This window comes from Cyprinus carpio, chromosome A17 (assembly GCF_018340385.1).
Source record: "Cyprinus carpio isolate SPL01 chromosome A17, ASM1834038v1, whole genome shotgun sequence".
NCBI lineage: Eukaryota > Metazoa > Chordata > Actinopteri > Cypriniformes > Cyprinidae > Cyprinus > Cyprinus carpio.
This window is the reverse complement of record NC_056588.1, coordinates 16,402,031-16,428,047: the sequence shown is the minus strand read 5'-3', so window position 1 is coordinate 16,428,047 and position 26,017 is coordinate 16,402,031. Positions and strand designations below refer to the sequence as shown.

General features: G+C 35.4%; 2 protein-coding genes across 6 annotated transcripts in view; both read left to right on the top strand.

Annotated features, from left to right (window-relative positions):
- Positions 1–13,170, top strand: part of LOC109094545 (lysophospholipid acyltransferase 2-like) — a 45,151-nt gene extending 31,981 nt beyond the window's left edge. Inside the window, exons 6-13 of the mRNA XM_042774243.1 lie at positions 2,563–2,617; positions 5,032–5,215; positions 6,819–7,011; positions 7,514–7,617; positions 7,712–7,776; positions 7,870–8,002; positions 8,795–8,946; positions 9,693–13,170. Coding sequence (XP_042630177.1) covers positions 2,563–2,617; positions 5,032–5,215; positions 6,819–7,011; positions 7,514–7,617; positions 7,712–7,776; positions 7,870–8,002; positions 8,795–8,946; positions 9,693–9,861 — 1,055 coding nt within the window. The 3' untranslated portion in view covers positions 9,862–13,170. The remainder of the gene's footprint in view (positions 1–2,562; positions 2,618–5,031; positions 5,216–6,818; positions 7,012–7,513; positions 7,618–7,711; positions 7,777–7,869; positions 8,003–8,794; positions 8,947–9,692) is intronic.
- Positions 13,171–14,030: 860 nt separating this feature from the next.
- Positions 14,031–26,017, top strand: part of LOC109107568 (kinase D-interacting substrate of 220 kDa B-like) — a 45,090-nt gene continuing 33,103 nt past the window's right edge. For 2 of the 5 annotated variants that reach the window (XM_042774240.1, XM_042774238.1), the window contains exons 1-13: positions 17,773–18,113; positions 19,453–19,551; positions 20,232–20,330; positions 21,225–21,323; positions 21,485–21,583; positions 22,587–22,685; positions 22,862–23,059; positions 23,152–23,250; positions 23,454–23,552; positions 23,635–23,733; positions 24,523–24,700; positions 24,778–24,942; positions 25,019–25,198. In XM_042774240.1, coding sequence (XP_042630174.1) covers positions 17,802–18,113; positions 19,453–19,551; positions 20,232–20,330; positions 21,225–21,323; positions 21,485–21,583; positions 22,587–22,685; positions 22,862–23,059; positions 23,152–23,250; positions 23,454–23,552; positions 23,635–23,733; positions 24,523–24,700; positions 24,778–24,942; positions 25,019–25,198 — 1,825 coding nt within the window. In that variant the 5' untranslated portion in view covers positions 17,773–17,801. Of the gene's footprint in view, positions 14,179–15,475; positions 15,621–17,770; positions 18,114–19,452; positions 19,552–20,231; positions 20,331–21,224; positions 21,324–21,484; positions 21,584–22,586; positions 22,686–22,861; positions 23,060–23,151; positions 23,251–23,453; positions 23,553–23,634; positions 23,734–24,522; positions 24,701–24,777; positions 24,943–25,018; positions 25,199–26,017 lie in introns of those variants that run through there. The other 3 variants (XM_042774241.1, XM_042774242.1, XM_042774237.1) reach the window with 3 other exon arrangements.

Sequence of the window (26,017 nt, the reverse complement as noted above, 5' to 3'; positions counted from 1 at the left end):
AAATTAAGATTAAAATTATTAACTTTTTTTTTTGTTTCTCAATAAAACTACTATATCATTCGACCTTTCGACCTTGATTTGCATTCAGTGGTTGGAAAAGAGCAGCTCAGACATTCTTGCAAATATCTTCTTTTGTGTTCATCAGAAGTTAGTAAGTCGAAGTGGTTTGGAAAGACATGAGGAATTAATATTGACAGATTTTTCATTTTTGGATGAACTGTACCTTTAAGCACAAAGGAATGAGAATCAGAGGAAACGTGATGGCAGGAACCCAAGAGACACTCTAGTTTTATGAACGACTGGCTAACCTCCCATGTAAACAAGACAACTGATAAGAAAAACTAGATTGCGGACCATCCTAGCATAGTTTTTAGATACTTAGTCAACCAAAGAACTAATCGCTGTGATATGTGACTGAGTCACACACATTAAGAGTCAAACAGAAGTAGCATCACAGTCACCACATTTCCTTTAACAGGGTTTATGGGAAGATTAAGAGAGTACCTCCCATTTCTCTGAAGCGATAGCTCACAGAACAGCTGGCCGAAACTGCAGCCCAGCACTTTTGAGCTGCCTCCGCATGACTTGCTGTTAGCTCTGCATGCCCTGCTCTACTGCAGGCAGCACACATGACAATATTAATCCATGTGTTTTAATGAAGTTATGTAATAGTCTCCTTCCCGGTTTTTATGTGTACGCGAGGGTCCACATGCAGTGCACTGCATGACACAAATTTCATTACCAGAATAGTATGAGCATACTGTATGCGCACTACCCTAATTTTGTAACTGCGCATATTTTGTGCACATATACGCAAGCATACGCGTATAAAAACGAAGTATGCTTTGGGTTTAATGTTTAATAATTCTTAAATTAAATAATGTATAATATTGTATTTTCTGATTCTTACAAGTTCTGTTCATCTTAATAATCCTAACATATAAACACGACTTTTAGCAATTTTGAAGCTTAAATACAATCACCAAAACCTCAACATAACAACGGTCACCTGACTTAAGTGTCACCGTCCCTAGCTTCTGACAGCTCTTCAGTCTTTATTTTAAAAAGCATTCCTTGAAAGTTTGATTTAGAATAGTTTGCAAGGGTGCGATTATTTACAAATTGAGGATTTAAAAGCAAGTAAACAAATTTTTCTGTTCGGTGTCACGCCACACATCAAGTTCTTACGCAGTAACAAATACACTGTGGAGCAAAGAGGAAACTGACAACATGTCGACAGACAGGACAGAGAAGGTTACGTTTGGTATCAAACAAAGTCTCAGGTTTTTAAGAAATTCAAACAAAAAAATACAGTTTTGGGGCACTTTAATTTGTTGTGACAGATCGCTGTAGAACCTCAGTTCAAGCGGCACGTAAACCGATCATCTCTTTCTCTTTACTAGTTATAGCACGAAATAAACATGAAACAACATCAGCAGGTTATCTTGTTTGAACTGCGCAAAGACGTCAACACACACTATTTTTGAAGTTCAAGTCAACCGACGTTAATCTACTCTCCTGTCTGGTTTGTTTGTTGGACAAATTCTGCATGATGATTGGTTAGATCGCCTGTCAATCAAACTCCCGGCTAAGGGTCAGTTTAGCCACTTGTAAAAGATTTGAAAAAAAAAAACAAATGTGTATTACTGATGTATTTTGTGTCACAGAATGAAAAATATCTTGAGCTTGTGATAACCACTGACCATTTTTCAGGCATTTGACTAAAAACCCATTGATTTCAGGATGATGGAAGTGGAAGTGCTTAAATGCTAACACATTTACAAAAAATAAAATACACTCTATACAATCGCGCGTTACAACCCAGGTTTCATTCAAACCAAGTCTCCCACATTAGCACCATGCCTCAATGTGTCCGACATGTGTTTTTTTTTTGTTTTTTTTGTTATTAATACTGTTTCGACGGGTTTCTGTGTAGGAGCTGAGATTACTGACAAATAAAAAAATATGTTGTTGATTCTTTCACACTTTCACATTAACTAAAGGAAGAAGAGTGGGATTGTGTCTGTGTGTACATGCTGCTGTGGGTTATGCATTCCCCAGCAGCCATTAGAGCCTGCAGAAGCTGATAGGGTGACTAATCTAGTTGTCGGTTTTCTTCACTAACCCCGCAGACTTGGAGCAGAGCAGCTCAGTGCTGCAGAACACGACAGCACTGTCCACACACACTAAATAAATGTCTACAGTCAACTATATATATTGTTTTGGGGTTGATAGATTTCTTTTTTTGATGTTTTTGAAAAAAGTCTCTTATGCTCACCAAAGCTGCATTTATTTGATTTAAATTACAATTAAAACGGTAACATTGTGGAATGTTTTTACAATTTAAACTGTTTTCTGTTTTAATATATCATACTGTAATTTATTTCTGTGATGGCACATGATACATCAAATATCATTCTAATATTTTGATTTGCTTTATAACCGAACAGAAATATATACGTCATCTGTGTTTCGCAACTTCTAGACATGTTTCTAAGTGACAATGTTTTGTGGGAGTGTGTCTGATGAGTTTGAGAATGAGTTTGTGTGTTTTTCCCACAGGTTTGATGAAGAGGGAGGAGCATCTAAAGCCCAGTCAGAAGTATCTTGCAGTCAGGTATGTGTGAAAGGTATGTTTGTGGTTGGGATGAGATCACTCATTTACTTTCTGTGTCTTTTGAAAGATAATCAACTTCAAACCCAATTCGAGATATAAAGTCCCACTGATCAAATGCATGTTAGTCCCCTTAGAGAGGTGCTATCTTCAATAACAATAATTTTAAGCATAATATTGCTGCGTAGTGCCTTAAAAAGCAGCACACCACTTGACGACTCAAATCATTCACAATCAAGCCCTGAAGGCTGTTGCCAAGCAACTGAACATTCCCGCCATATCACGTCAACCGGTGTCCACAGGAAGTCATCAGGATTCTGAGGTTTCGGAAGTCACACCCTGCAGTTAATAAGAGCAGAATTGAGTAATGATAGTACCACAGCCCTGTGGTCACAGTGTTAAGCAATATGTCAACATTTACATAATGGATGAGTTATATTCTTGTTCAAACATGACCTAAGTGCTGGTTACATATACTACAAGCTCATTCACGGTTGAGATAATAGCAGTCAGATCAAATTCATGTAATCCTAGTGTAAATCTTGTTTATAGCATTATATTTAACCACTGGACAAACTACTGTAACAGTGCGCAGCTGTTTTAAGAAAAAAGTGTAACTTTGCCAGTAATAAGCATCGTGTGGAAAAATGCTACTTGACTGTTCATGACCAATTTTACAGATTAATTTTAGTAAAGTTTGTTCAGACAGTTTATTCCAGTAAACTGGTTCAAACTCAGAGTCCTCATTGTGCTATTTATATCTGTTTTGCAGTGAAATGTTTAGAGAAATATAGTGATTGGTCACTAGTCTTTAGCTCAGTTATTTAAATATGGGAATTTTCCATTTTAATTAGTACATTTGTCTGTGTAAGCATAATGCTGATATCTTCATTGATTGGTTTCGTGCCAGATAAGCATTACTAATTATATATATATATATATATATATATATATATATACATATATAATAGAGCGAGAGAGAGAGGGGTATATTTTAATTATATTAATAAAATATAGTTACATTTTGTTATATTAATGTTTTATTTATTTGTCATTTTATTTTTTATTAGTCATATGTAATGTACATATGTAAAATATATCATTTTGTAAATAACTTTAGCAAATTCAATTCTGTTTTCGGTATTATTTTGGTGCTAATGTTAAGCTGTCTTATGTTTGTAGTTTGTACTGTAGCTTTTTTAAAAAGGTACCTTAATTTAAAGGTGCTGTACTGTATGTAGGATTGACACCGAGTGGTTGAACTAGGTATTGCAGTCCAAATTCAAAATATTGGAGAGGGTTTTTTTTCACTTGGCCCCTCCTCCTCAGACACAGGTTGCCAGATTGATGACACAAACTGGAATAAGCGCACTTGACGATGAATGGAATGAAATGAAATACTCTGTGTTTTCCGCCAACTGGCAACCCGGGGTGCCGAGATACAATTGGGTAAACTGGCAGTGGGTGGGTTTCACAAACCAAAACAGAGACCAACATTCCGGCACGGAACACATTTTCAAAGGAGAATAACTGACTGTAGCATTGTTTTTCAGATAAACGAGTATGTTAACTTAGCATGTTTCTTAAATATCTGCAAACATATTTTGGTATTTTTATGCTTTAGTAGAGTCAAAATCTTACATACAGCACCTTTAACTTGGGTAGCTTGTCGAGAAGCTGCTTCCTCTAATTCCTTAGCCTTGATAAACTAATTAATGGCTTTATAACATTAAATTGATTTATAACATTCTCTGCTTTCTAAAATACTGAAAAACATTACTACATTAATAATATTAATATGTTAAAGGGATAGTTCACCCAAATATTAAAATTACCCCATGATTTACTCACCCTCAAGCCAGCTTAGGTGTTTATGACTTTCTTCTTTCAAGAGAATACAATTGGAGTTATATTAAAAAAATGCCCTGGCTCTTCCAAGCTTTATAATGGCAGTGAATGGTAGTGAATGGCAGTGAATTTTCTTACACAAATGCATTCGCTTCAGAAGGCCTTTATTAACCCCCCGGAGCCGTGTGGAGCACTTCTTATGATGGATGGATGCACTTTATTACTTCAAAATCTCGACCACCATTCACTGCCATTATAAAGCTTGGAAGAGCCAGGACATTTTTTGATATAACTCCAATTGCATTCATCCGAAAGAAGAAAGTCGTATACACCCTCGGATGGCTTAAGGGTGAGTAAATCATGGGGTAATTTTCATTTCATTTTTAGGTGAACTATCCCTTTAATATTTGTCCTTTTTCATCATTATTTCCACTACAAAGCAAATCATGTTTAGGTACTTGATATTGGGTGTGCTCTGTTAGTTAAATCAAACATTTTTTTTTTGGTGACTTTATAGTTTATAGACTTTATAGGTGAATAGTTGTTCTGTCCTTGTGTTTGCTGAACAGGAAGATGCCCAGTCTGCTGGAGTATCTGAGTTATAACTGTAACTTTATGGGGATCTTGGCCGGCCCAACCTGTTCCTATAATGATTACATAGCCTTTATAGAAGGCCGATGGTATGAGCCCAAGCATCTGGAGTCAAACGGCAAGGAGAACGGGAAATTCAAACAGAGTGACCCTTCACCAAAGGTAGTGTGGTTTCACTGCTCTCTTGCTCCCTCTGGTGACCGTCTCACATTTGTGCTTTCAGATACATAATATACTGTACATTACATAGTTAAATACGTATAAGTGATTATAAGTGCACACACACACACACACACACACACACACACACACACACACACACACACACACATATTACCGGTCAAAGCATTAGATGAGTAAGAAAAAAAAAATTAATAGTGAAGACATTTATAATGTTTAAGAAGTTTTCTCTTTCAAGTAAATGTTCTTTTAAACTTTCTATTCATCAGAAAATCCTGAAAAAAAAGAAAATAACAGTTTCAACAAAAAATAACCTTTTTCAACAGTGATAATTAAAAGAACAATTATTAATAATTGAACATGAATAATAATTGATAGTAACTAAGCAACAAATCAGCATATTAGAATGATTTCTGAAGGATCATGCGACTCTGAAGACTGGAGTAATGATGCTGAAAATTCAGTTTTGCCATCATAGGAATAAATTACATTTTTAAATATTTTTAATATAAATATATATTTTTGTATTAATACAGTTTATAAATACATAAAAAATACAGTTTGTTTTTAATTATTATTTTAATTATTTAATTCATTATTATTATTTTATTTTATTCATTATTTTCATTTAGATTTTTTATGCAGTCAGTTTTTTGCACCCTTACTCATTTACTCATTTTATAATAATTTAGCCTTTTTTTAATTACAGAGCCAAAACAAACCCCAAGTTATACATGAAATATACATGAACTAGTGGACGTTTAGTAAATGTGAACAGCAATTTTAAATTATAAACAAAGAGCATGTGAGTGTGGGTGAACCGGAATATAATGACCACTTTAGGACAGGTATTGCTTGGTGGAAAACCTGACGTCATAACCAGTTTTGTGATTTTATTTTGCAGACTTTATAAGGGAAATTCTTTTTGAGTGAGGTAAACAGTGCTACTTTCAGTGGACAGTGAGAGACAATGACGAGCACTCACGAAACTTTAGATTTAACCTCAACTGAACTTCATTGTATGCTCAGGACTTTTGCATTCACTGTTGCATTATCAGCTGTCTTATGGAGTTTTTTGAAAACTTTTTATATGCATTTCCTCACGAGTTTCACAAGGGCCTCTCTTTAATGGACTCCAGCAACATTTTAACCCAAGTAAACCAGTAAAAGCTGCAGACCTTATTAAATATTGTCAGTGATGCATGGGTTTCATCCTGAATAAACAAAAGTGTTTTGTTGAATCAGCTCACTCGCAAGTTTCACAAGAGCCTGAGGAAGTTGCATTCACACATTTTTCTACTGCAACACAGAATCATTGCTGTATAATTTATTATCCAGCTAACTTCAGCTTCTAGATGCTAATGATACATAATGAAACTCTGATATTTATACACACTTAAAAAAAAGAATATTCTGTATGGTTAAAAGTGCTATTTTCTGTAACATACACTACGGTTCAAAGCATTCAATACATTAAGTGCATAGTAGTGTTTTCTGAACAGTAGTTTTTTTTTGTTTTTTTTGAAGACGTTTTAATAAATTGTATTGCTCTGACTCTCTGAAATGGTCTGTTTTGTTCTTATAGAGGGATGTGATCCAGAAAGTGTGCACGTGTGCTCTGGCACTAATGGTTTATTTGGTGATCTACACCATCTGCCCTACGGACCGTGTCATCGACGACACCTTCATGGCCTCCAACCCTTTCTACATCCAGGTCTTGTACCTCTACATCTCCATGTTGGCTTTACGCCCCAAATACTACTTTGTATGGACGTTAGGTGAGTAGAATAGATTGGCAATGTGCTCTTCTGGTATTAAATTATTCACACACACACACACACACACACACACACACACACATATGTATGTATCAAAAAAAGTTTCTTTTAGTGTGCTTTGTTGTGTACTGCCCATTTTGAGTAATAAATATATATATATATATATATATATATATATATATATATATATATTATTCAAAATGTGCAGTACACAACTGAGCACACTGAAAGAACCTTTATTAATAATAATCTCATTTCTAACACATCATATAGTCTAAATACCATTACATATTTGCATAAAATTTGATAAAAATTGCATAATAACCATTTTATTACCACTTGGTCCATAAAACACTCAGTGTACTGCCCTCTTGTGTCCATAAAAGGCACTTTCTCTGACTTGTTTCCCTGATAGTTAGGTGGTTTTTTTTGTCATAGTGAATCAGATAATGCGTCAGTTATTTTTTGATGTTTTTTAATAGATTCTTTCACTCTTTCACAGCCGATGCCATCAACAATGCGGCTGGTTTTGGGTTTAATGGCTATAACGCAGATGGCACCCCAAAATGGGACAGAATATCAAACTTAAGAATACTTAATATTGAGGTAAGACAAAGCCAAAATATACTGCTTCCACGAGTTTGTCTTCTCACTCGACCTGAACCCTAATGTGTCATCTTTTTCTTGATGTCCTAAACAGTTTGCCACCAGCTTCAAGATGTTCTTGGATAACTGGAACATACAGACAGCACTGTGGTTGAAAAGGTAAATGCTTCAAAACAGAATAATCTTGACTGAGCGTGTGTGTACTTCCTGAAATCTCAGAAACAATGGATTTTTTTTTGCTGTACTCTGCAGAGTGTGTTATGAGCGCTGCCCGTACAATCCGACTGCGGCCACATTCCTCCTCTCAGCCATCTGGCACGGAGTTTACCCAGGCTATTACCTGACCTTCATCACAGGCATTGTTGTAACAATGGCAGCACGGGCAGTGAGTACTCTTTACATAAGATCGGCTGTCAAAACAAGATTTAATTCAGATTTAGAATCTAGAATCTATTGGGAGCAGTTAAAAATACTTTCACGTTAGAATGAATTGGACATTGGTTTTCTCCGATAATAAATGAGAGGCATGTAGGGATCCAAAAAAGACTGTGTGCTCAGTCAAGGTTATTATTCATCTAGTCATGTGCTGCATAGTACCACGATTTCTCTGCCGCATGGTAATGATCAAGGCCTCTCCAACTAAAGAAAAAAGTAGGTCACTTAGTTGCAATAGTCCTTCTTAAAATGCTACTCTGAATATAAACTATTCAGCCCACGGCATTGCCTGCATGATACAGTGTTGCTTCCAGAGCTCTTTTCACTTTTTCAAACCCAAGTTAGAATATCTAAAGCAATATCTAAATTAAAATGACTGAATATTCTTTTATTAATCAGAATTTGGATATTCTGTATATATATATAGTAAATGCCACGTGAACACTGTTCTCTATTGTCATAACATGTCTAAACCAATATATTTGAGATTTAAAAAATCTGAATAAGACTGCCATTTGGGGTTGGTAAGAATTTTAAATGGTTTAAAAAAAAAAAAAATTAAATGCTCACCAAGGCTTCATTACATGTGTACATGAAATATTAAACTTTTGAAGGTTTAATGAAAATGTAAATCTTAATTTGAAAATGATGGTCTTGTATTTATAGTATGATCAATTGTGTTTGAAATGTTTAATTTGACTTTTACTGAGCTTTTAAAGTTAGACATTTTCCTCTTTTTCAGGTAAGACACAATGTGCGGCAACATTTCCTGGGCTCAGCCACGCTCAAGCTCATCTATGATGTGATCACGTGGTTCAGCACGCAGATGGCCATTTGTTACACTGTTGTGCCATTTGTACTGCTGGCAGTGGGGCCTTCACTGAAGTTTTATAGGTCAGTAATACATTTGCACCAGTATGTGAGCATTCCAGGCCAGGTCCTAATGTCTCTGACTCCAGCCATTACGGATTCACCTCCACTGACTGACGATCAATATGCAACAGGCTCTTTCAGACTGTTAATGAGCGAGCTTCGGTGATAAAACATTAATAAAGAAGTGAAACGCTTTAAAGAGCAGGTCAGAAAGTCATCGCAAACCCACCTGCAACTGAGAGATGTTGCTGAGAGTTATTAGCAGAAGATGCAAGGCTGATTTTATCTCTGCTCGCCGCTTCATTCATCAGACGGCTTTACAGGCCCGAGTCTGGTGACACTTTATGAGCTGGCAGAGGACCATTTATTTCACAGCTTCTGCTGAGATAAAAGAAATCTATGATGGTCATTTGTTGGAGTAGGGCTGTTAAATGAGTCTGCCTGAAGAACACATAAATTATTTTCATTAACGAGAGAGAATTTGGCATTAGGAATTAGGCAGTGGGAGCTCAGACTAGTATAGAGTGAATTATGTTCAGGTGAAGAGGACCTCAGTGAGAACAACACTGTGTGGAAATATATGGAGTGATGTAGCTGACTGGATAAATAACTGAGACCCGAGACCCCCTACAATCTTAATACTGTACTCAAAAAAAAATTCAAATTTATAAAACAAATGTTTACATTAAAAGTATAATCAATCACATGCATACGAGTTCCAACAAATGACAAAATCACAACTAAAGTTCCTTATGTGCTCTCTTTAGCTCGTGGTACTGCTGCATTCACCTGATCTGCTTGTTGCTGGTGCTGGTTCTTCCTGTGAAGTCCAGACGCACGAAACAACAGGAACAGCCGAGCAGCATTCACGCCAGCGAACAGAACTGTCTCTCCTCTCCTGACAACAACTGCAGCCAGAAGCAGAAAGCCACATGAGGGCAGGAAGGGCTGCTCGACCCGCACACAGCACTGTGAGGAACTCTGATATCAATACTGAGAGACAAAGAGCGGCCGTTTCCTCCCTCGGATCCAGCGACACTGACAGTGACATTAACAAGGGATAAACTCCAGCAACAATACAGCGAAAAGACACGGTTAACCCTATAGTTGCCCTGTTGGAGATGGGTTTTAAACAGGAAATCTTCATAGGATCATATGAAATTGGAGTGATTGATTATGTCAGATTGTATCAGTTAATCTGAAGTTGCCTTAAACCCTCCATATATTTAGGGCCTGAAGCCTCATATGGGGATCGTGTTACATAGGAACGGACCAGTCATTGTTGGCTCATAGATTCACTACATTAGTGCGGGAAGTCTAGCACTGGTATCGGCTTCTGCCATTGTCAGTTAAACAAAGTAACCTCTCTGTTAGTTCTTCTCAAAGGAAACGTGTGCGGTAAATGAAAAGAAACAAGTCCAGTTGCGTGTTGCCAAACTTATAGGCCTTAGGTTCTTATCTCCTGCCATTGCTTCATCTTTATTCTTGTTTTATTTCTGTGGTTTTCTAGTAGGTTCATATCTGCTGCTTTCTACGGGTGTGTCTTGTTTTTGCTCTATTTTTTTTTTTTTTCGGTGATTTTTGTTTAGTTTTAATTAAGGGCTTTTGGTTGGATTAAGGGTTGTATTGATGCTATTTTTAATGGGTTGTAGGTTTCCTCAGGGCACACATGTTTCAGATCATTTTAGATGTTTCTCTACCATCTATGTTTCTCCCATAACATAGAGCCCATCTGGAGAAAACAGAAGACAGTTCGATAATACCACAGCTTGTTTGTGTTTTTATTACAGATGTAAATGGTAAGTGCAATATCTGTATTGTTTCCATAGGTGCATGTTAAGTGAAAGGATCACATTAGTTTTGCGAACAGTGCAAATGCTCTCATCACATCAATAATTGTGTAGAGGTTCAAGTACACTACCAGCTAAAAGTTTGGACAAATCAGATTTGTTTCTCTTGATCTTAAAAACCTGTTGACCTAAAGGCGAATGCTTGAAATGAGGAAACATGAATATAAATTGTGCCAACATAGTAATTCCTTAAAACTAAAATATATAGTTTTAATAGTATTTTTTTGTTTGCTTTGTTTTATTTTGTTTGTCTCACATAGTGAGGGAAAAACAGCCAACAGCAGTGTTTGGGAACTAAATAATTCCCATATTTCCATTTGTTATTTTATAGTTTTGATGACTGTATTATTCTAACCTGTGGAAAGCTGTAATAATAAAGCATGAAGTCTTGACTCTTTACTGGTAGTGTACTGTATACGCAGTACTCAGATGCATGCAGTTTCAAATTTTACTTATTTTTTTTTTTCTATAAATACATCAAAACTCTTAGGCCCTAAAGAAACCTTTAAGTTGCGTGATTTCCTATAAGATTTTTTTCTTGAACATTGATCCTCTGAAAGGCATCATAGTGCCTCGCTCAATCATCTGGAAAATCAGACCTCATCATATTCCCCAAGAATCTACTTTTTGATATGTGTATTATTATTTTCTTCCAAACATTTTAACCCTCGGTCAAAGAGACTAGATGTTAGTTTTTCATTTGTTAATGAAGGGCTGAAGGGACTAAAGCATTTACCAAAGTGAGTCTCACTGAATTCTTGTTAACCAAGCATTTTCAATAACAAGAAAAAGTTATTCTTGGGCGTGAAATAGACCAGCCTTCATTTGGAGAAAACTCTCTGAACCAGCCCGCTGGGATTTCATAAGCACACTTCTCTAAAGTCTTATTGTATTTGGACTCCAGAAATGTAAAACCATGATGAAATACAGCCCTGTACCAATAGTTTTAGCAACTGCAAAACCAAAAGGAGGATTAATAAGTCTGCACTTCTGCTGGTAACAGTCTAGATATATACCGTATAATTTGTCTTTTTGCCCTCTTTGTCTCTTTTTCTTAAAAAGGTTTAGCTTAAGGAATGAATTGTTTTAACTGCCCAAAGCCAATGTCCCTCAGTAACCAGTGTACTAACTAGCACCTCAATGCAAAACAAAATGTCCAAAGTGCCAAATCACATGAGGTGCACAAAAGATCACTTTATTTGTACAGGTTTACAACAGGGTGAGAGGTTTGTACTTTAAAAACAAACAAAAAAACAAGTGATTTATATGGTCTTAAACTGACATTATTTTTACCTACTGAGATGTTGGGAGGAATCACTCCCTCCATATTTGCACTTTTGGTAGGAATGAGTCGGGGTAGTGCTATCGTAGAAAAACTGCCGAAGCAATGCAAGAAACCTCAGTGCTACTCAACAGTTAGAGTACGTGCTTAACAGAAGTTAAACAGATGAATTTGCCCAAAATGTTAAATTCATTGTAGCAACAAAGGAAAATCAGGATGGTGTTCCAGTGCTATACAGTAGGTATATTTTGTAAACAGGCTCCATCCATAGAAAGACGTTAAATGTGTGTTCATTGCTGTATATGTGTAAACATCGTCTCTTTGTTCAGATATTGTTCAGTTAAATACAGCCTAACATATTTTTGTTAGGGCTGAAGTAATAGTGAAGGCACATATCAGCCTAATTTATCTGTAAAATTTCGGTTCAGTCATTTATTTTCATACCGTTTCCAACTTCTGATTCTGCAAAGAATGACCTAAAGCTGTGTGAAACTGTGTTGACTACTGTAATGTTTTTTTTTTTTTTTTTATAGTGCATTTGTTGTCCACCATCCACCTCAGTTCTGTTGTTTGTCATTGTCTTGTTGGTCTTTAATGGCCATTCAAAATAAGTGATTGTGGCCCTAGTTAACAAGCAAACCACCTTAACTGGTTGCTAAAGCTTTCCAGATGTTGCACAGAATTGTTTAAGTTTTCCATTGTAACTCCTACTGACTGGTTGTGATGTTGCATAACCTGGCAGTGTACAGCAAACCTAAAGATGTTATTGAAATGTAATATGTTTATGAAGAGATACAGGAAAAGTAATACCTAACATGTTAGCTACTTCAATATAAATACATTTACCGATATCCATTATAAAACACAAGGTTGTCTGTGCAAATGCTTTTGGATTGAGAACTGTCTAGAGGAGAACAAACACTGTCTCCTCTATTTATTTTCTGTAATAATCATAGAGATGTGATACTTATCCAGCATTTGAAATGTTTGACGAGTGACTGAGTGCTCTGAAGTTGCTCTGAAGTGATTTTTCCCTTTGAATAAAGGATTTGATATTAAAGGGATAGTTCACCCAAAAATTAAAATTACCCCATGATTTACTCATCCTCAAGGCATCCTAGGTGTTTATGACTTTCTTCTTTCAGATGAATACAATCTGAGTAATATATATATATATATATATATATATATATATATATATATATATATATATATATATATATATATATATAATGTCCTGGCTCTTCCAAATGTCCTGGCTCTTCCAAGCTTTATAATGGCAGTGAATGGATGTTATTTTTCAGTAGTCCAAAAGAAGTTAGAGGAATCTAGAGATAACTGTTTATAAAGTTTTAAATATGGATATTTTTCTTACAAAAACGCATTCGTTTCAAGAGGCCTTTATTCACCCCCTGGAGCTATGTTTTTTATGATGGATGGATGCACTTTATTGGACTTCTTTTGGACCGTTAAAAAATAACACCCATTCAATGCCATTATAAACATTAGAAGAACCAGGACATTTTTTTAATATAGCTCCGATTGGATTCGTCTGAATGAAGAAAGTCATATACACCTAGCATGCCTTGAGGGTGAGTAAATCATGGGGCAATTTTCATTTTTGGGTGAACTATCCCTTTAAAAATGTATTCCACTACCATGTCTCAAAACAAATAAACCATATTTTCCTTCCTGGTATTCATCTGAGTGTTTTTGGTTTTCATATGGGTAAATGCAACAATGGATAGATAGACAGACAGATAGAGAGAGAGAGAGATAGCAAAAGAATATCGCTGTATATATTTGAGAACATTTTACTGTTAATGCTTTCTGTTGTTAATCAATACAAGAAGTTAAATGAGAAACGGACGAACAAATAAAAGGTGTTGTAACTGCGGTCTGTCAAAACATGGGCGTAACCGTGTCCTTCAGTGGGCGTGGTTTGCGCACAGTAGGTGTGGTCATGTCTAGTTAATTTTAATTTCGTCCACACCCCTGTTCACACAATATGGCTGTTCTGTAACGCAGGACCGCCTCCAGACAAACAGGTTATGGCAAGCAACAGAGTTATGTGAATTATATCGGATTATTTTGGACCTTGTTTTTCTCCGGGAGGGAGATGTAAGTAACAAGTTACAATTTGGAATCATGTAACAAACTGACACGTGTTTTGTTAAGATGTGAATTCATGTCAATGCATCATTTCCACGTCAGGCAAAGTAAGTTTTTAATTCTTTTTACCTGCAACATAGTAGCTTTGAAACATTAATTAATGTAATGTGTTATATGAGAGAACCGTGGACGTACACAGTTGAGCCGCAGCTGCCAGGACACATGAACTCCAGTAACAGCGTTTGTTGATGTCTGTTTGTAAACACGTGCACATGAATGGTGTTATTTTATTTTCCAGTTACAGCTGCAGTTAGCCATGGTATAATACTCTTTACACCTTTAAGACTGTTGTCAAATGCTTTTGAGCTGCTTTCAAATGTATTTTTTACGGTGCTGGTATGAACATGTTTACCACTGTGCCGTTGTGCCACACTATGGAAACGGATTCTTACAACAATGATTCCCAAACCAGACATGACTGAACCCCAGGGAATCCAGAGGGTGCCTGCAAAGATTTAGAATTTTAAGAAATGAAAATAATAATGTCTGCATTTTTATTTCAAGTGACTTTAAGTGACGTTAAAAGTAACACGTGTCTGTTTTGGTGTTGAAAATATTAATCAATAAAAAAAAAAATCACCCAGTTGACAAAATTTATTTGAACATTTTTTTTCTTGCCTAATATTAGATCAGTTTCTGACCATTTAGATTTTAAAACAATAATCGTATTGCAAAGTAAACCTTATAAAGATACTATACTTTAAAGGGTTACTCCACCGCAAAATGAAAATTTTGTCATTAATCACTTACCCCCATTTCGTTTCAAACCCATAAAAACTTCATCGGAACACAATTTAAGATAATTTGGATGAAAACCATGAGGCTTGAGACTGTCCCATAGACTGCCAAGTAAGTAACACTGTCAAGGTCCAGGAAAGTATGAAAGACATTGTCAGAATAGTCCATGCAGTGTTGTTTTCTTCACTCTGATGTGAAATCCAAATGTGCTTCCAGCCCAGTGACTTTTCACAATCATTATACAGAACTTTTATTTATTTGTTTGTTTAGTTAGTTAGTTGGCTATTAGAATGCTTAGCAAAGTCTTGTATGTTAAAACCCACTCTTGATCGAAGAAGGCGTGTCTGATTAATATTAATCACTTGTGGGCTGGACCCTTCAGGAGGCTCCAGTACAAACGTCAGATTTTATTAATATTTATGAGTGAAGCTCTGCCGTACTAGGATTCACAGCATGTGTGTGCATTGGGTGTCACTCTAAAAAGAGGCGGGGCCTCACACTTCCTCCTGCATTATTCATAAGCGCCGGGAGTGACAGGCAGAGCCTTGGCCGGCTTTTTAATACCCAGTCTAAGTGACAGCGTGAGTGGAGTATCAACAGCACAAGGATAGACGGGCTTTTGAAACCCAACTCACAGGGAACTCTGGCATAAGGTGAGTCAGCATATTAATGAGTGTGAAGAATGATGTATGAATGATTGTAAATGGATTTTATGGATTGTATTTGGATTATCTGTTATGAATGGGTTATCTTCTCTGGTCTTTGTGTGTTGTGTATTGGGGCTGGGAGAGGGGGTGAACCTTGCTCGGTCAATATTTGGCTGAGGGTCTTTTTGTGATTGGCTCTCTCCATTGTGTGATCTCTCTGGAGGGCTGCTGGGATGCTTTCAAGGGTGTGTCAGCAGTTCAGAGATGAACAAAGACTGATTGAAACGGATGTCTTGCATTACTAGATCTGTCACCTTTATCTCTGCTCTAAGATATTTAGGTTTGTGGATAGGACTTGTATCTGCTGTAACTGAGTGGATTTTTGGGAACTGAGGCCATGCTGGTTGTTTTAACCTGTTATGATGCTTGGCATGTTGTCAGCTGGAAGCAGCTTTTGATGACCAGCTTTCATCTTTGAAGGGTTGTACAGGGTTGCTGAGTTGGCAAAATGGCTCTGGAAAAAGCATTTGCTTTCAGCCTTATTTACTTTGTTTGAAAGCTTCATTATAGTGTTTTCTGTGCATATTATAGTACAGCTTAACAGTTAAATCTGTCTTAATTACTGGCCCTGAAAAGTATACAGACACAAATGATTAAAAAATATCAATGTCTTTGCTTTATATAGCAACATAACAAACCTAGTATCATTTATTTTACAGCCAGAAGTGTGAAATTGAGGGCAACAGACTTCATACATTCACTAAAATGTTTTTATACACCAGTTGAATGTAAATATGGCAAAAATGGCTCAGAAAGGTAAAATCATTTGTGAGAAAATGTCTTGCATTATTTAGTGTTTGTGTAGCTGTGTAACCGTTATGCACTATAATGTAATTTAATTCACTTCCGATAAAGGGCCTGGCAAATGTAAAAATCTTTTATTTATTTATTTATTTATTTATTTATTTATTTTTTGCAGATGCTACATGATTTTATAATTAGTTTTTAATGCAGTGACATTCTTACTGATTTAAGTGTGACCCAAAACACACACAACACACACACTTTTAATTTTTCCTCTTGACCATAAATGTCACTAAATCTCATTTCAATTAGGGTTGCAAAAAGGTGGAATATTAAAGACATTTTTGAAACTTTCCAGAAATTATCTAATCACACCACATATATTTAAAAATTATACAACACTATAAAACCCCAAAATCTCAATACATCAATAAATCAAATAAATTAAATAATAAATATATTAAAAATTTTTAAATTAAGTATTCTAAAGTTTTGAGGTTAAATGATCTAATTTTATGTCAGAATATAGTATTGATTTATGAATTTAGTTTTGTGTTGGCTGTTAAAAGTTTGTGTTGATTTGTTAATGGGGAATTTGTTTACTCAGTCATTAATATTTATGATAGAAGATGTTTTACTTTAAAGTGAAATATTAAAAGTTAGATCTTTAAGCTAAGATGACCTAATCAAAATTAGTTTGTCGAAGAATTTGTGTTAATTTAAATATCATAATAAATAATGGATCATTGTTCAATAATTCAATTTATAAGATGCGAATAGTTTCTTTTATCATTATTTGGTATCATACAGTGTAATTCAGGTGCATCTCTTTGAATGGAATTCTGTTTTTCCGGTCATTATTCAATTATTCAAGTAAATTGTCAAAATGCATGAATATTAAAAATATAAAAATATATGATTTAATATTTTACATTAATAGCATCTTCCCCATCTTCCCCTACTTTTTGTGTCCATTCTTTAAACTAGCATACAATTCCATATGTGTCTTTTTTTCCCCATCCTTCCACAAAGTGACAATTGATGAATGATAGAGAGCACAGATTCTTACATATAAGTGTGCTTGTTGTGTTTAACGAATAGACTTGGACTGCAGCATGCGTTTCTGAGGCCAAAATGAAGCCTTGTTAGTTTGCTCAAACTGTTTTCCCTTTTAAGGACCATTAAAAAGATTGAACTACTCCTTCAGAATAACAACTTAGTAGAAAATGCTGTTTTTTGTGTGTGGGCAGCATAGTTCCTGTTTATTGCTCAGACAGCATTCGAGGCTTTTAACTTCACATCATGAGGCTTTATCCTAATCGATATTGATAAGGTAGTTGCCTACTGTCTGTTTAGTTAGCATATGGTTCATCATTAACTCGAATGGTTTGTGCAATCCAGCAAGACTGTGCTTGTTACTGTCTGTCTTGTTACTCCACATCTGTAGTTTTGCTTCAGGAGGACAAGCCAAGCTTTCTAATGGCTGAACAGAGGAGAATTTCATTCAATGATGTGTCTCTCCTGCTCTCTTCCACGTTCTCCAGTGGAGTTCTTAATACAGCCATGGATGTGAGCACCTCTCTGAAGATGAGCTCTCTGACCACCCAGAGTCTCTTCAGCTATGTGGAGGAGGAAAACCTTTCGGCCATCAAAGCTCATCTGGACAAGTACAGAGAGGTGGACACCAGAAGTGAAGTGAGTGTGCAGGAACCCTTGAATGTCACTTCCTACTTTTTTAGCTTAGTGTTTTTATTTTTATTCTGTGGTAAGTTCATTCACACTGAACATTGATTTCTTTTTTGGAACTGGCTGTGTGTACTGTCATTTTTCAAGTGTTGAAAACAGATTTGTTTGTTAAGGTGTAGCACTTTGTGTATCTAAAGTTGTTTCACAAGCTGTGTCCAAAACCACTCACTTATTTGCTCATTCATCATACATTATGTAGTAAATGAATTAAATTAATTTCAATTCAGTATGAATTAATGACAATGAGTGAATTTTAAACATAAGTATAGGCTTTGTGGGTCTGAATGATTATGAGGGAAAAATGTAATAGTGATTTTTTTTTTTTTCTGGAAAAAAATTATGGCAATTATGATTTAAAATGTATTATATATGTATATAATATGTATTATTATGCATATAATATTAAATGGACAAAAGTGATTTTATATACATTATATTAAATGCAAGTAAATTGTCTGCTTTAATGTTTCAGATAACGTTTGTGAGAATAAAATGTCAAAATATGGATGAAATCATCATTCATCGTTATTCAGCGTAACAGATATATTTGTTAAAATTAAACTAAATACTTATTCTGACCTGTACTTATTAAAATATATAACAGGAAAAGTGATCATACCTATATAATTTTAGTATAAATATATTGTGATTATATATTAATATGACTACTAAAATTGTTATTATTATTATTATTAATAATAATAATATCAAAACATGGTTAAAATATGATGATGATGAATATTATTATTAAATAAAAAGGAACAAATCCAGAAATATATTACTGTTGTAATATATTTACTGTAAAATAAAGATTTGTTTTTGTCTTTATTTTAAAAAAAAGTTTTTATTAAAAACTGTACAACTACTTGAACTATGAAGTTTAAATTGTACTTTTGAGGTGAAAATTTGTCTGTTTCTATGTGGTAGAATTCCTGGTTATGTGTTATGGATGCCTGTGAATGAAGGTTGCTAATCATTTCTGAATAAGTGTAAGCAAATGAATTTAGTTTTTTTTTTTTTTTTTTTTTGGTTCGAGATAGAAGATTTGATGTTTGAACACAATACAGAGAGTTTGGGCTGTAAAATCAGTTGTCGCCCATATTTACTGTAAATCTGTTTCTCGTTCATTTATACACACTGAGGAATGAGTTGGAACTACTGTCTTTGGTAAATGACAGCATGCCACACATGCGGAGCATAAACATTAGGTTGAAACTTACTCTGAATATTTCTTTTAAATTTGCTTCCCCATCACTGATATATACTAAGACATTGTCTTCTGCTGTAGAACGGCCAGACGGCTCTGATGTTGGCCTCAGAGCAGGGCAGCCTAGAGATCGTGCAGGAACTCATCCGAAGGGGAGCAAACGTCAACTTGGATGATATTGTGAGTACTTCTTCAAAACTCATGCAGCAGAGCGACTCAGCTTGAGATATCCTAGGCTGAAAGGCAAAACATAAACTAGCACTAGTTTTTGAAAGAGGATGGTATGATTTTTACCAAGCAGTGATTGTGAGTCACACATCAGTCCTACTTCACTCTTTTGTAAAAAGGTAAATGACAGACAAGGATTTCTGAGATGATGAAGAGGAAAAAGCAAGTTTATTTAATTTCCGGAAAACTAAATGTATTTATTTATTTATTTACATTTTCATATGATGCTTGTTTTGAATCTGTTTTTTTATTTTGGTATTTATGATGTATGTAGTCCTGGTTGGTATCCCTATCTGCTTTACTAGACTGTGGTTCTTCAGCCAGATGTATGATTTCATAGGTGTGGGTGGGGTGTAGAATCAAAATAATTGGTACTGTCTTTTTGTAAATGACTGGATGACGACGTTTACAGGCATAAACTCTTTGAGCTTCTCACACCAGCAGATACATAATATAATATATAACCTTTCTGGTGACAGCTGAAGAACCTTCACTGTGACCACCTGGTATGACCAGCTGGTATGATCTGAAACTCCACAACCATCTTCTAAACACAAGATCTTTAGCTCTTCCTGGGATGATGACGATGATATCCATGTAATTAAGCAAGTGTTTTTTTCCACTCGTCTCAGGATTGCTGGACAGCACTGATTTCAGCTGCTAAAGAGGGACACACTGAAGTGTTGAAAGAACTCCTGGAGAACAATGCCAATGTGGAGCATCGCGACATGGTAAGACACATACAGCAGGTAGTTACAGTTAAATCAGCAGTTGTTCTTGAATTTATCATTGTAGAAATTGATGAAAAGTTCTTTTCCAGCACCTTGAAAATTGTTTTATGTTTTTAATTCATCATTTCAGCATTATTTTATACTCCAAAAAATAAAAAACTACAATCAATCAAACAAACTTTTATATCAATTAATCATAAAAAAATATTTGTTACTTTTTTATTTGTAACTATTTGTGAATTAATTCAAAAGGCAAATTAATTAGATCATATATAAAAATACTAAATAAATATTTATTCTCTGTAAATCATGTGGCAAATTAATAATTATATATGTGTATATATATATATATATATATATATATATATATATATATATATATATATATGTATATATATATATATATATATATATATATAGTATATATTTTAAAGTTTAATTGATTGACAGACTTGCATATATATATATATATATATATATATATATATATATATATATATATATATATATATATATATTCATTTAATTCCTACCTTACTGGAACATGTGATACATCATACTTTGTTTTTAAGATCAGCAGTTCTGTTTAGTTCCTGGATATATGGTGTCATGCTGTGGTCATGTATACATTATGATGGCTGCGATTTTTGGGTATCATAGGATCATTTAAATATTGCAAATGGAATGTCTGTAAGTGTTTGTGTTGCCCATAAATGCCGTCTGGGTAGAAGCTAAGTCTTATAATAACAAATAAGGAAGATGAGAGCCAGACGGTAGTTTGAGTCACTCCCTGACTCAGGGAAAATGTGTTTATCTACATAGTCCTATGACCATGAGACTACGCTTAAGGGCCATCACATGGGAATATAATGACCTCTGTATGTTTGTGTGCAGGGGGGCTGGAGCGCGCTCATGTGGGCCGCTTATAAGGGTCGTGTGGAGGTGGCACATCTACTGCTGGAAAAGGGAGCAAACCCGAACATCACTGGACAGGTCTGCAGAGCCTTTTCCTATTCTATGTACATTACTGTACATTAAATTCACTCAGAGAGGATGTCTGAGGTGTGGGTGATAATATGGCCCTGTATGAGATTTCATCTCAAGATGTAAGTGTTTTTCTGCAGTGTGTAATTAATTTGTGTCTGTCCCAGTAGTACAGTGTTTACCCCATCATATGGGCAGCAGGAAGAGGCCATGCAGAGATCGTTCAGCTCCTGCTTCAGCATGGAGCCAAAGTCAACTGCTCTGACAAGGTGCCTTATCATTCCCATCTCAACAAACGCTGAGCTTTCACTAGATTCGTAAACACTGATGGTGAACTAAAAAGCCAGAGTCAACCGTTTCCACATGCCACCAATAAATAATATACACTACTGTTCAAAAGCTTGGCATCAGCAAGATTTTTTTTTTTTCCATAGTAAGGACACATCATTTTAAAATGATAAAAAATGTTACTCACAATAAACATATACAAAATTAATCCTTCAACAAAAAAATTACCACAAAAAATGAAAAATGTAAATTTTACATAAAATCAAAACATCATACTAGAATGATTTCTAAAGGATCATGTGACACAGAAGACTGGAGTAATAATGCTGAAAATTCAGCTTTGTCATCACAAGATTTTTTTTTATATTTTGATCAATTAAATGCAGCCTCAGTGAACATTTATTTAAAAGACTTATTTCTAAAACATTAAAAAAAATCTTACTGACCACAAACTTCTGAACAGTAGGGTAAATAATTGGAAAAAGAGAGTAGATATGAATTTAAAATCTTACTAAAATTAATGTAACACATGCCTTATAATTGTATGAAGGCGCAGCTAGCTTTTATAGGTTCTTATATTTTGAATTAACAGTTATTATGCCAAGCAATGTAGTGCATTTGCTTATCCTCTGGCTGCTTATGGTTACTAAGCAAGGTCAAACATTGAGCAAGCTTAACAATCAAAGATCAGGTTTTTTTTGAACGGTTGCACTTTATTTTACAGTATGTGCACTTAACTGTATTTACAGTGTGCTTAACTAAGAATGTACTGGATAATATAAGGTAACTACAGTACATGGTTTAGGGGTAGGTTCAGGGTTGGTACCTAGTTATTACCCGGTTAACAAGTACAGTAGTATGTACATGCAGAACAGGACTGTAAAATAAAGTGCTACCCTATGAATGAATAAGCACTACATTCATAATTAATTAAATTAATAGAGATTTTAGTCATTTCACTGCAGTTTTGCCTGTCGTTGTCAGTATGGCACCACACCCCTGATCTGGGCTGGCAGGAAGGGCCATTATGACTGTGTGATGCATCTGCTGGAAAACGGCGCCAATGTGGACCAGGAGGGAGCGGTACGCACTTTGCCTTGAACTATTGTGCTTACTAGATTGAAAGTTTTCAAAGGCTTTGTCAAAAATGACATTTTTCGAAAACACTAAAATTGCTGTTGTAATAAAGTCATTAAAATGCAACACTAAAAAGACTGTATGTTACAGAATAATGTCCCAGTATGATCTGTCTCGTGTAGAACTCGATGACTGCGCTCATAGTGGCTGTGCGAGGTGGTTTCACTGAGGTGGTGAAGGAGCTGCTTAAGAGAAACCCTAACATGAATATGACTGATAAAGACGGCAACACTGCACTGATGATCGCTGCTATAGAGGGCTACACTGAGATTGTCCAGGACCTGCTGGACGCGGGCACCTATGTCAACATCCCTGACCGGGTAGGGCTTCTCACATAGCTTTATTAACCTTGATTGTTAGTATTTAAGGAATCTTGAAATTCCCATTTATCTTGTGCGTGTTTTTGTCTCAGAGTGGTGATACTGTGCTTATCGGAGCCGTCAGAGGAGGTCATGTGGAGATCGTCCGAGCTTTGCTTAATAAATATGCTGATATTGATGTCAAAGGCCAGGTAAATGCATCTCCACCACACTACCAGCTCTCCAGTTCAGTCTCAAATATCCATCAGCACACTGTCCCGAATGCTAATCTATACAGAACAGCCTCTTTGTTTTGATGCCCTTTTCACCTCATTTTAGAAACATATTATTAATATCATGTGATTAAGGAAGTAGATGTCACTGTGACCCTGTGTTATTAAATTTTTTATTATAGGATGGTAAGACTGCCCTGTACTGGGCTGTGGAGAAAAGTAACGCAACTATGGTTCGAGACATTCTGCAGTGCAACCCTGACACTGAAGCCTACACTAAGGTAAAGACCTAATATGGGGGTAATAATCGTTTAGAGTAATGAAAGAGTGTTTATGTACATGTGCTTTGTGTTAATGTATCAGGATGGAGAGACTCCCCTCATAAAAGCCACCAAGATGAGAAACATGGAAATTGTGGAGCTTCTTTTAGACAAAGGTGCTAAAGTGTCAGCAGTGGACAAGGTAAGTCTGAGTTAACCACGTTTACATGCACATCATTTTCATTAACGTGTCTGTATTATTTTCTTAATATATTTTTAATAGGGATGTCCTGATCCAATACAAGTGATTTGAATATTGACTATCTGTCGATACAGAGTCCCGATCTGATATTTGATTCACAATTCAAGTACATTATAAGTTATTGAAATCAATCAAATGTAAACAGAGTTGTGCAGAGAGTAAAAGTAATATATGTATGTGTGTGTATACATATATAAGATACACTCTCTCTATGCATATATCTGTATACTGTATAAAGACATTGGTAGAATATGGGAATACTGATGTAAACCTCTTGTATTTTACATATACAATAAGAGCAGAACAATTGCAACATAAAGGTGAAAAAGTGGAGATATGGTTAGAAAGCATGAAGCCTGTGGCACATCACCGGCATGACAGCTGACATAAAATAAGGATCAAGCTTAAGAGAGCCGATACCGATCAATTTAATAAAATGCTTGATTGGCTCGGGACATCCCTTTTTAAAAATGTAAGTTATATTACCGTGATGGCAAAGCTAAGAATAGAAAGTTCCAAGAACAAGAACAAAGTACTTTTGTAACATTTGCAAATGTCTCTACTGTCTCTTTTGATCAGTTTAATGCATTCTTACTTAAAAGTAAAAAATATGTATTACTGACCCTACACTTTTGAACGGTAGTGTGTGTATGCATTTACACACTGCCATTCACTATTGAGAATATCTGCATTTGAATATTCTCTAAAAATATAATGTCATCTTCTCAGAAAGGTGACACAGCTCTGCATATTGCCATTCGTGGGAGAAGCCGCAAACTCGCTGAGCTGCTCTTGAGGAACCCTAAAGATGGCCGTCTGCTCTATCGGCCCAACAAAGAGGGAGAGACGCCCTACAACATTGACTGCACTCACCAGAAGAGCATCCTCACCCAGATATTTGGAGCCAGTGAGTATTTCTTCAAACAGACCTTGTTTGCGCAGTAACATGTCTGTCTATAACACTTCTGATGTATTCCTCCCCAGAGCACCTGTCTCCCTCTGAGTGTGACGGTGACATGCTGGGTTATGACCTGTACAGCAGCGCTCTGGCGGACATCCTGAGTGAGCCCACCATGCAGCCGCCCATCTGTGTGGGGCTTTACGCCCAGTGGGGCAGCGGCAAGTCCTTCCTGCTTAAGAAACTGGAAGGTATGAGCCAGAAAAGACTACTCTTATTGGATCTTTCCCATGTGAATAAGATCTGATTGTGTTGCCACTGTTTCAGATGAGATGAAGACGTTTGCCGGGCAGCAGGTGGAGCCATTGTTCCAGTTCTCGTGGTTGGTGGTGGTTTTGACTCTGCTGCTGTGTGGATCTATGGCTCTGGTCCTCGGCTTTGCTGTTGACACAAAGCTGGCCATCGCTGTGTCCCTCAGCCTGCTCACCCTACTGTACATCTTCTTTGGTGAGAAATCAAATATACTGTCATGCCTCTGATTACAAGCCAAGTGTTAAAAAAGGTTAATAGTTCCTTTGGAACCATAGCACAACTTATAACAGAGAAGGACAATGGCAACTTCAGACTTTATAGTAAGCCACAATAATTCAATAAATAAACATGTGGACTACAAATCAGTAATACAGTAAAAGCACAAATCACAAAGTGATAAATACAACGTAATAAATCAGAAAGCAATACCTGCACAGAGTACTGTATGCAAACAATAATAACTATATTAATAAATTATTATATTATTTATTGTTATAGATATTATGTTTTGTCATATTTATAAATATGATATATATAGATTTCTATTAACCATTTTATTTTTATTAAATTTAAAATAATAATAATAATAATAATTGTTCTTACAAAAACAAATTAAACTGAAATAATGAAATTGGTATTACATTAATAATAAATAATGATATTATTGAAATACTATTATTACTACTGCTACTACTAATTATTATTATTATTATTATTATTATTATTATTATTATTATTATTATTATTATAAAAAAAGTCAAATAATGAATACATTAAATATGTTATATGAATGTCTAGTCAGTGCCTATAATATAATTGTAGTGATTCTAGTGCAGCAAAGATTGTGCTGAGGTAGATAAATAAAAATTAGAGTCAGGGATTTGAACAGGATTGTTTTTACACCCTTGTTTATCATTATTAATCTCAATACTTATGTAATTATGGACACTAAAAGGTTTAAGATCCAGATTAGTACTCAGCCAGTGCAGGCTTTTTATTGATGATTTGTATTAC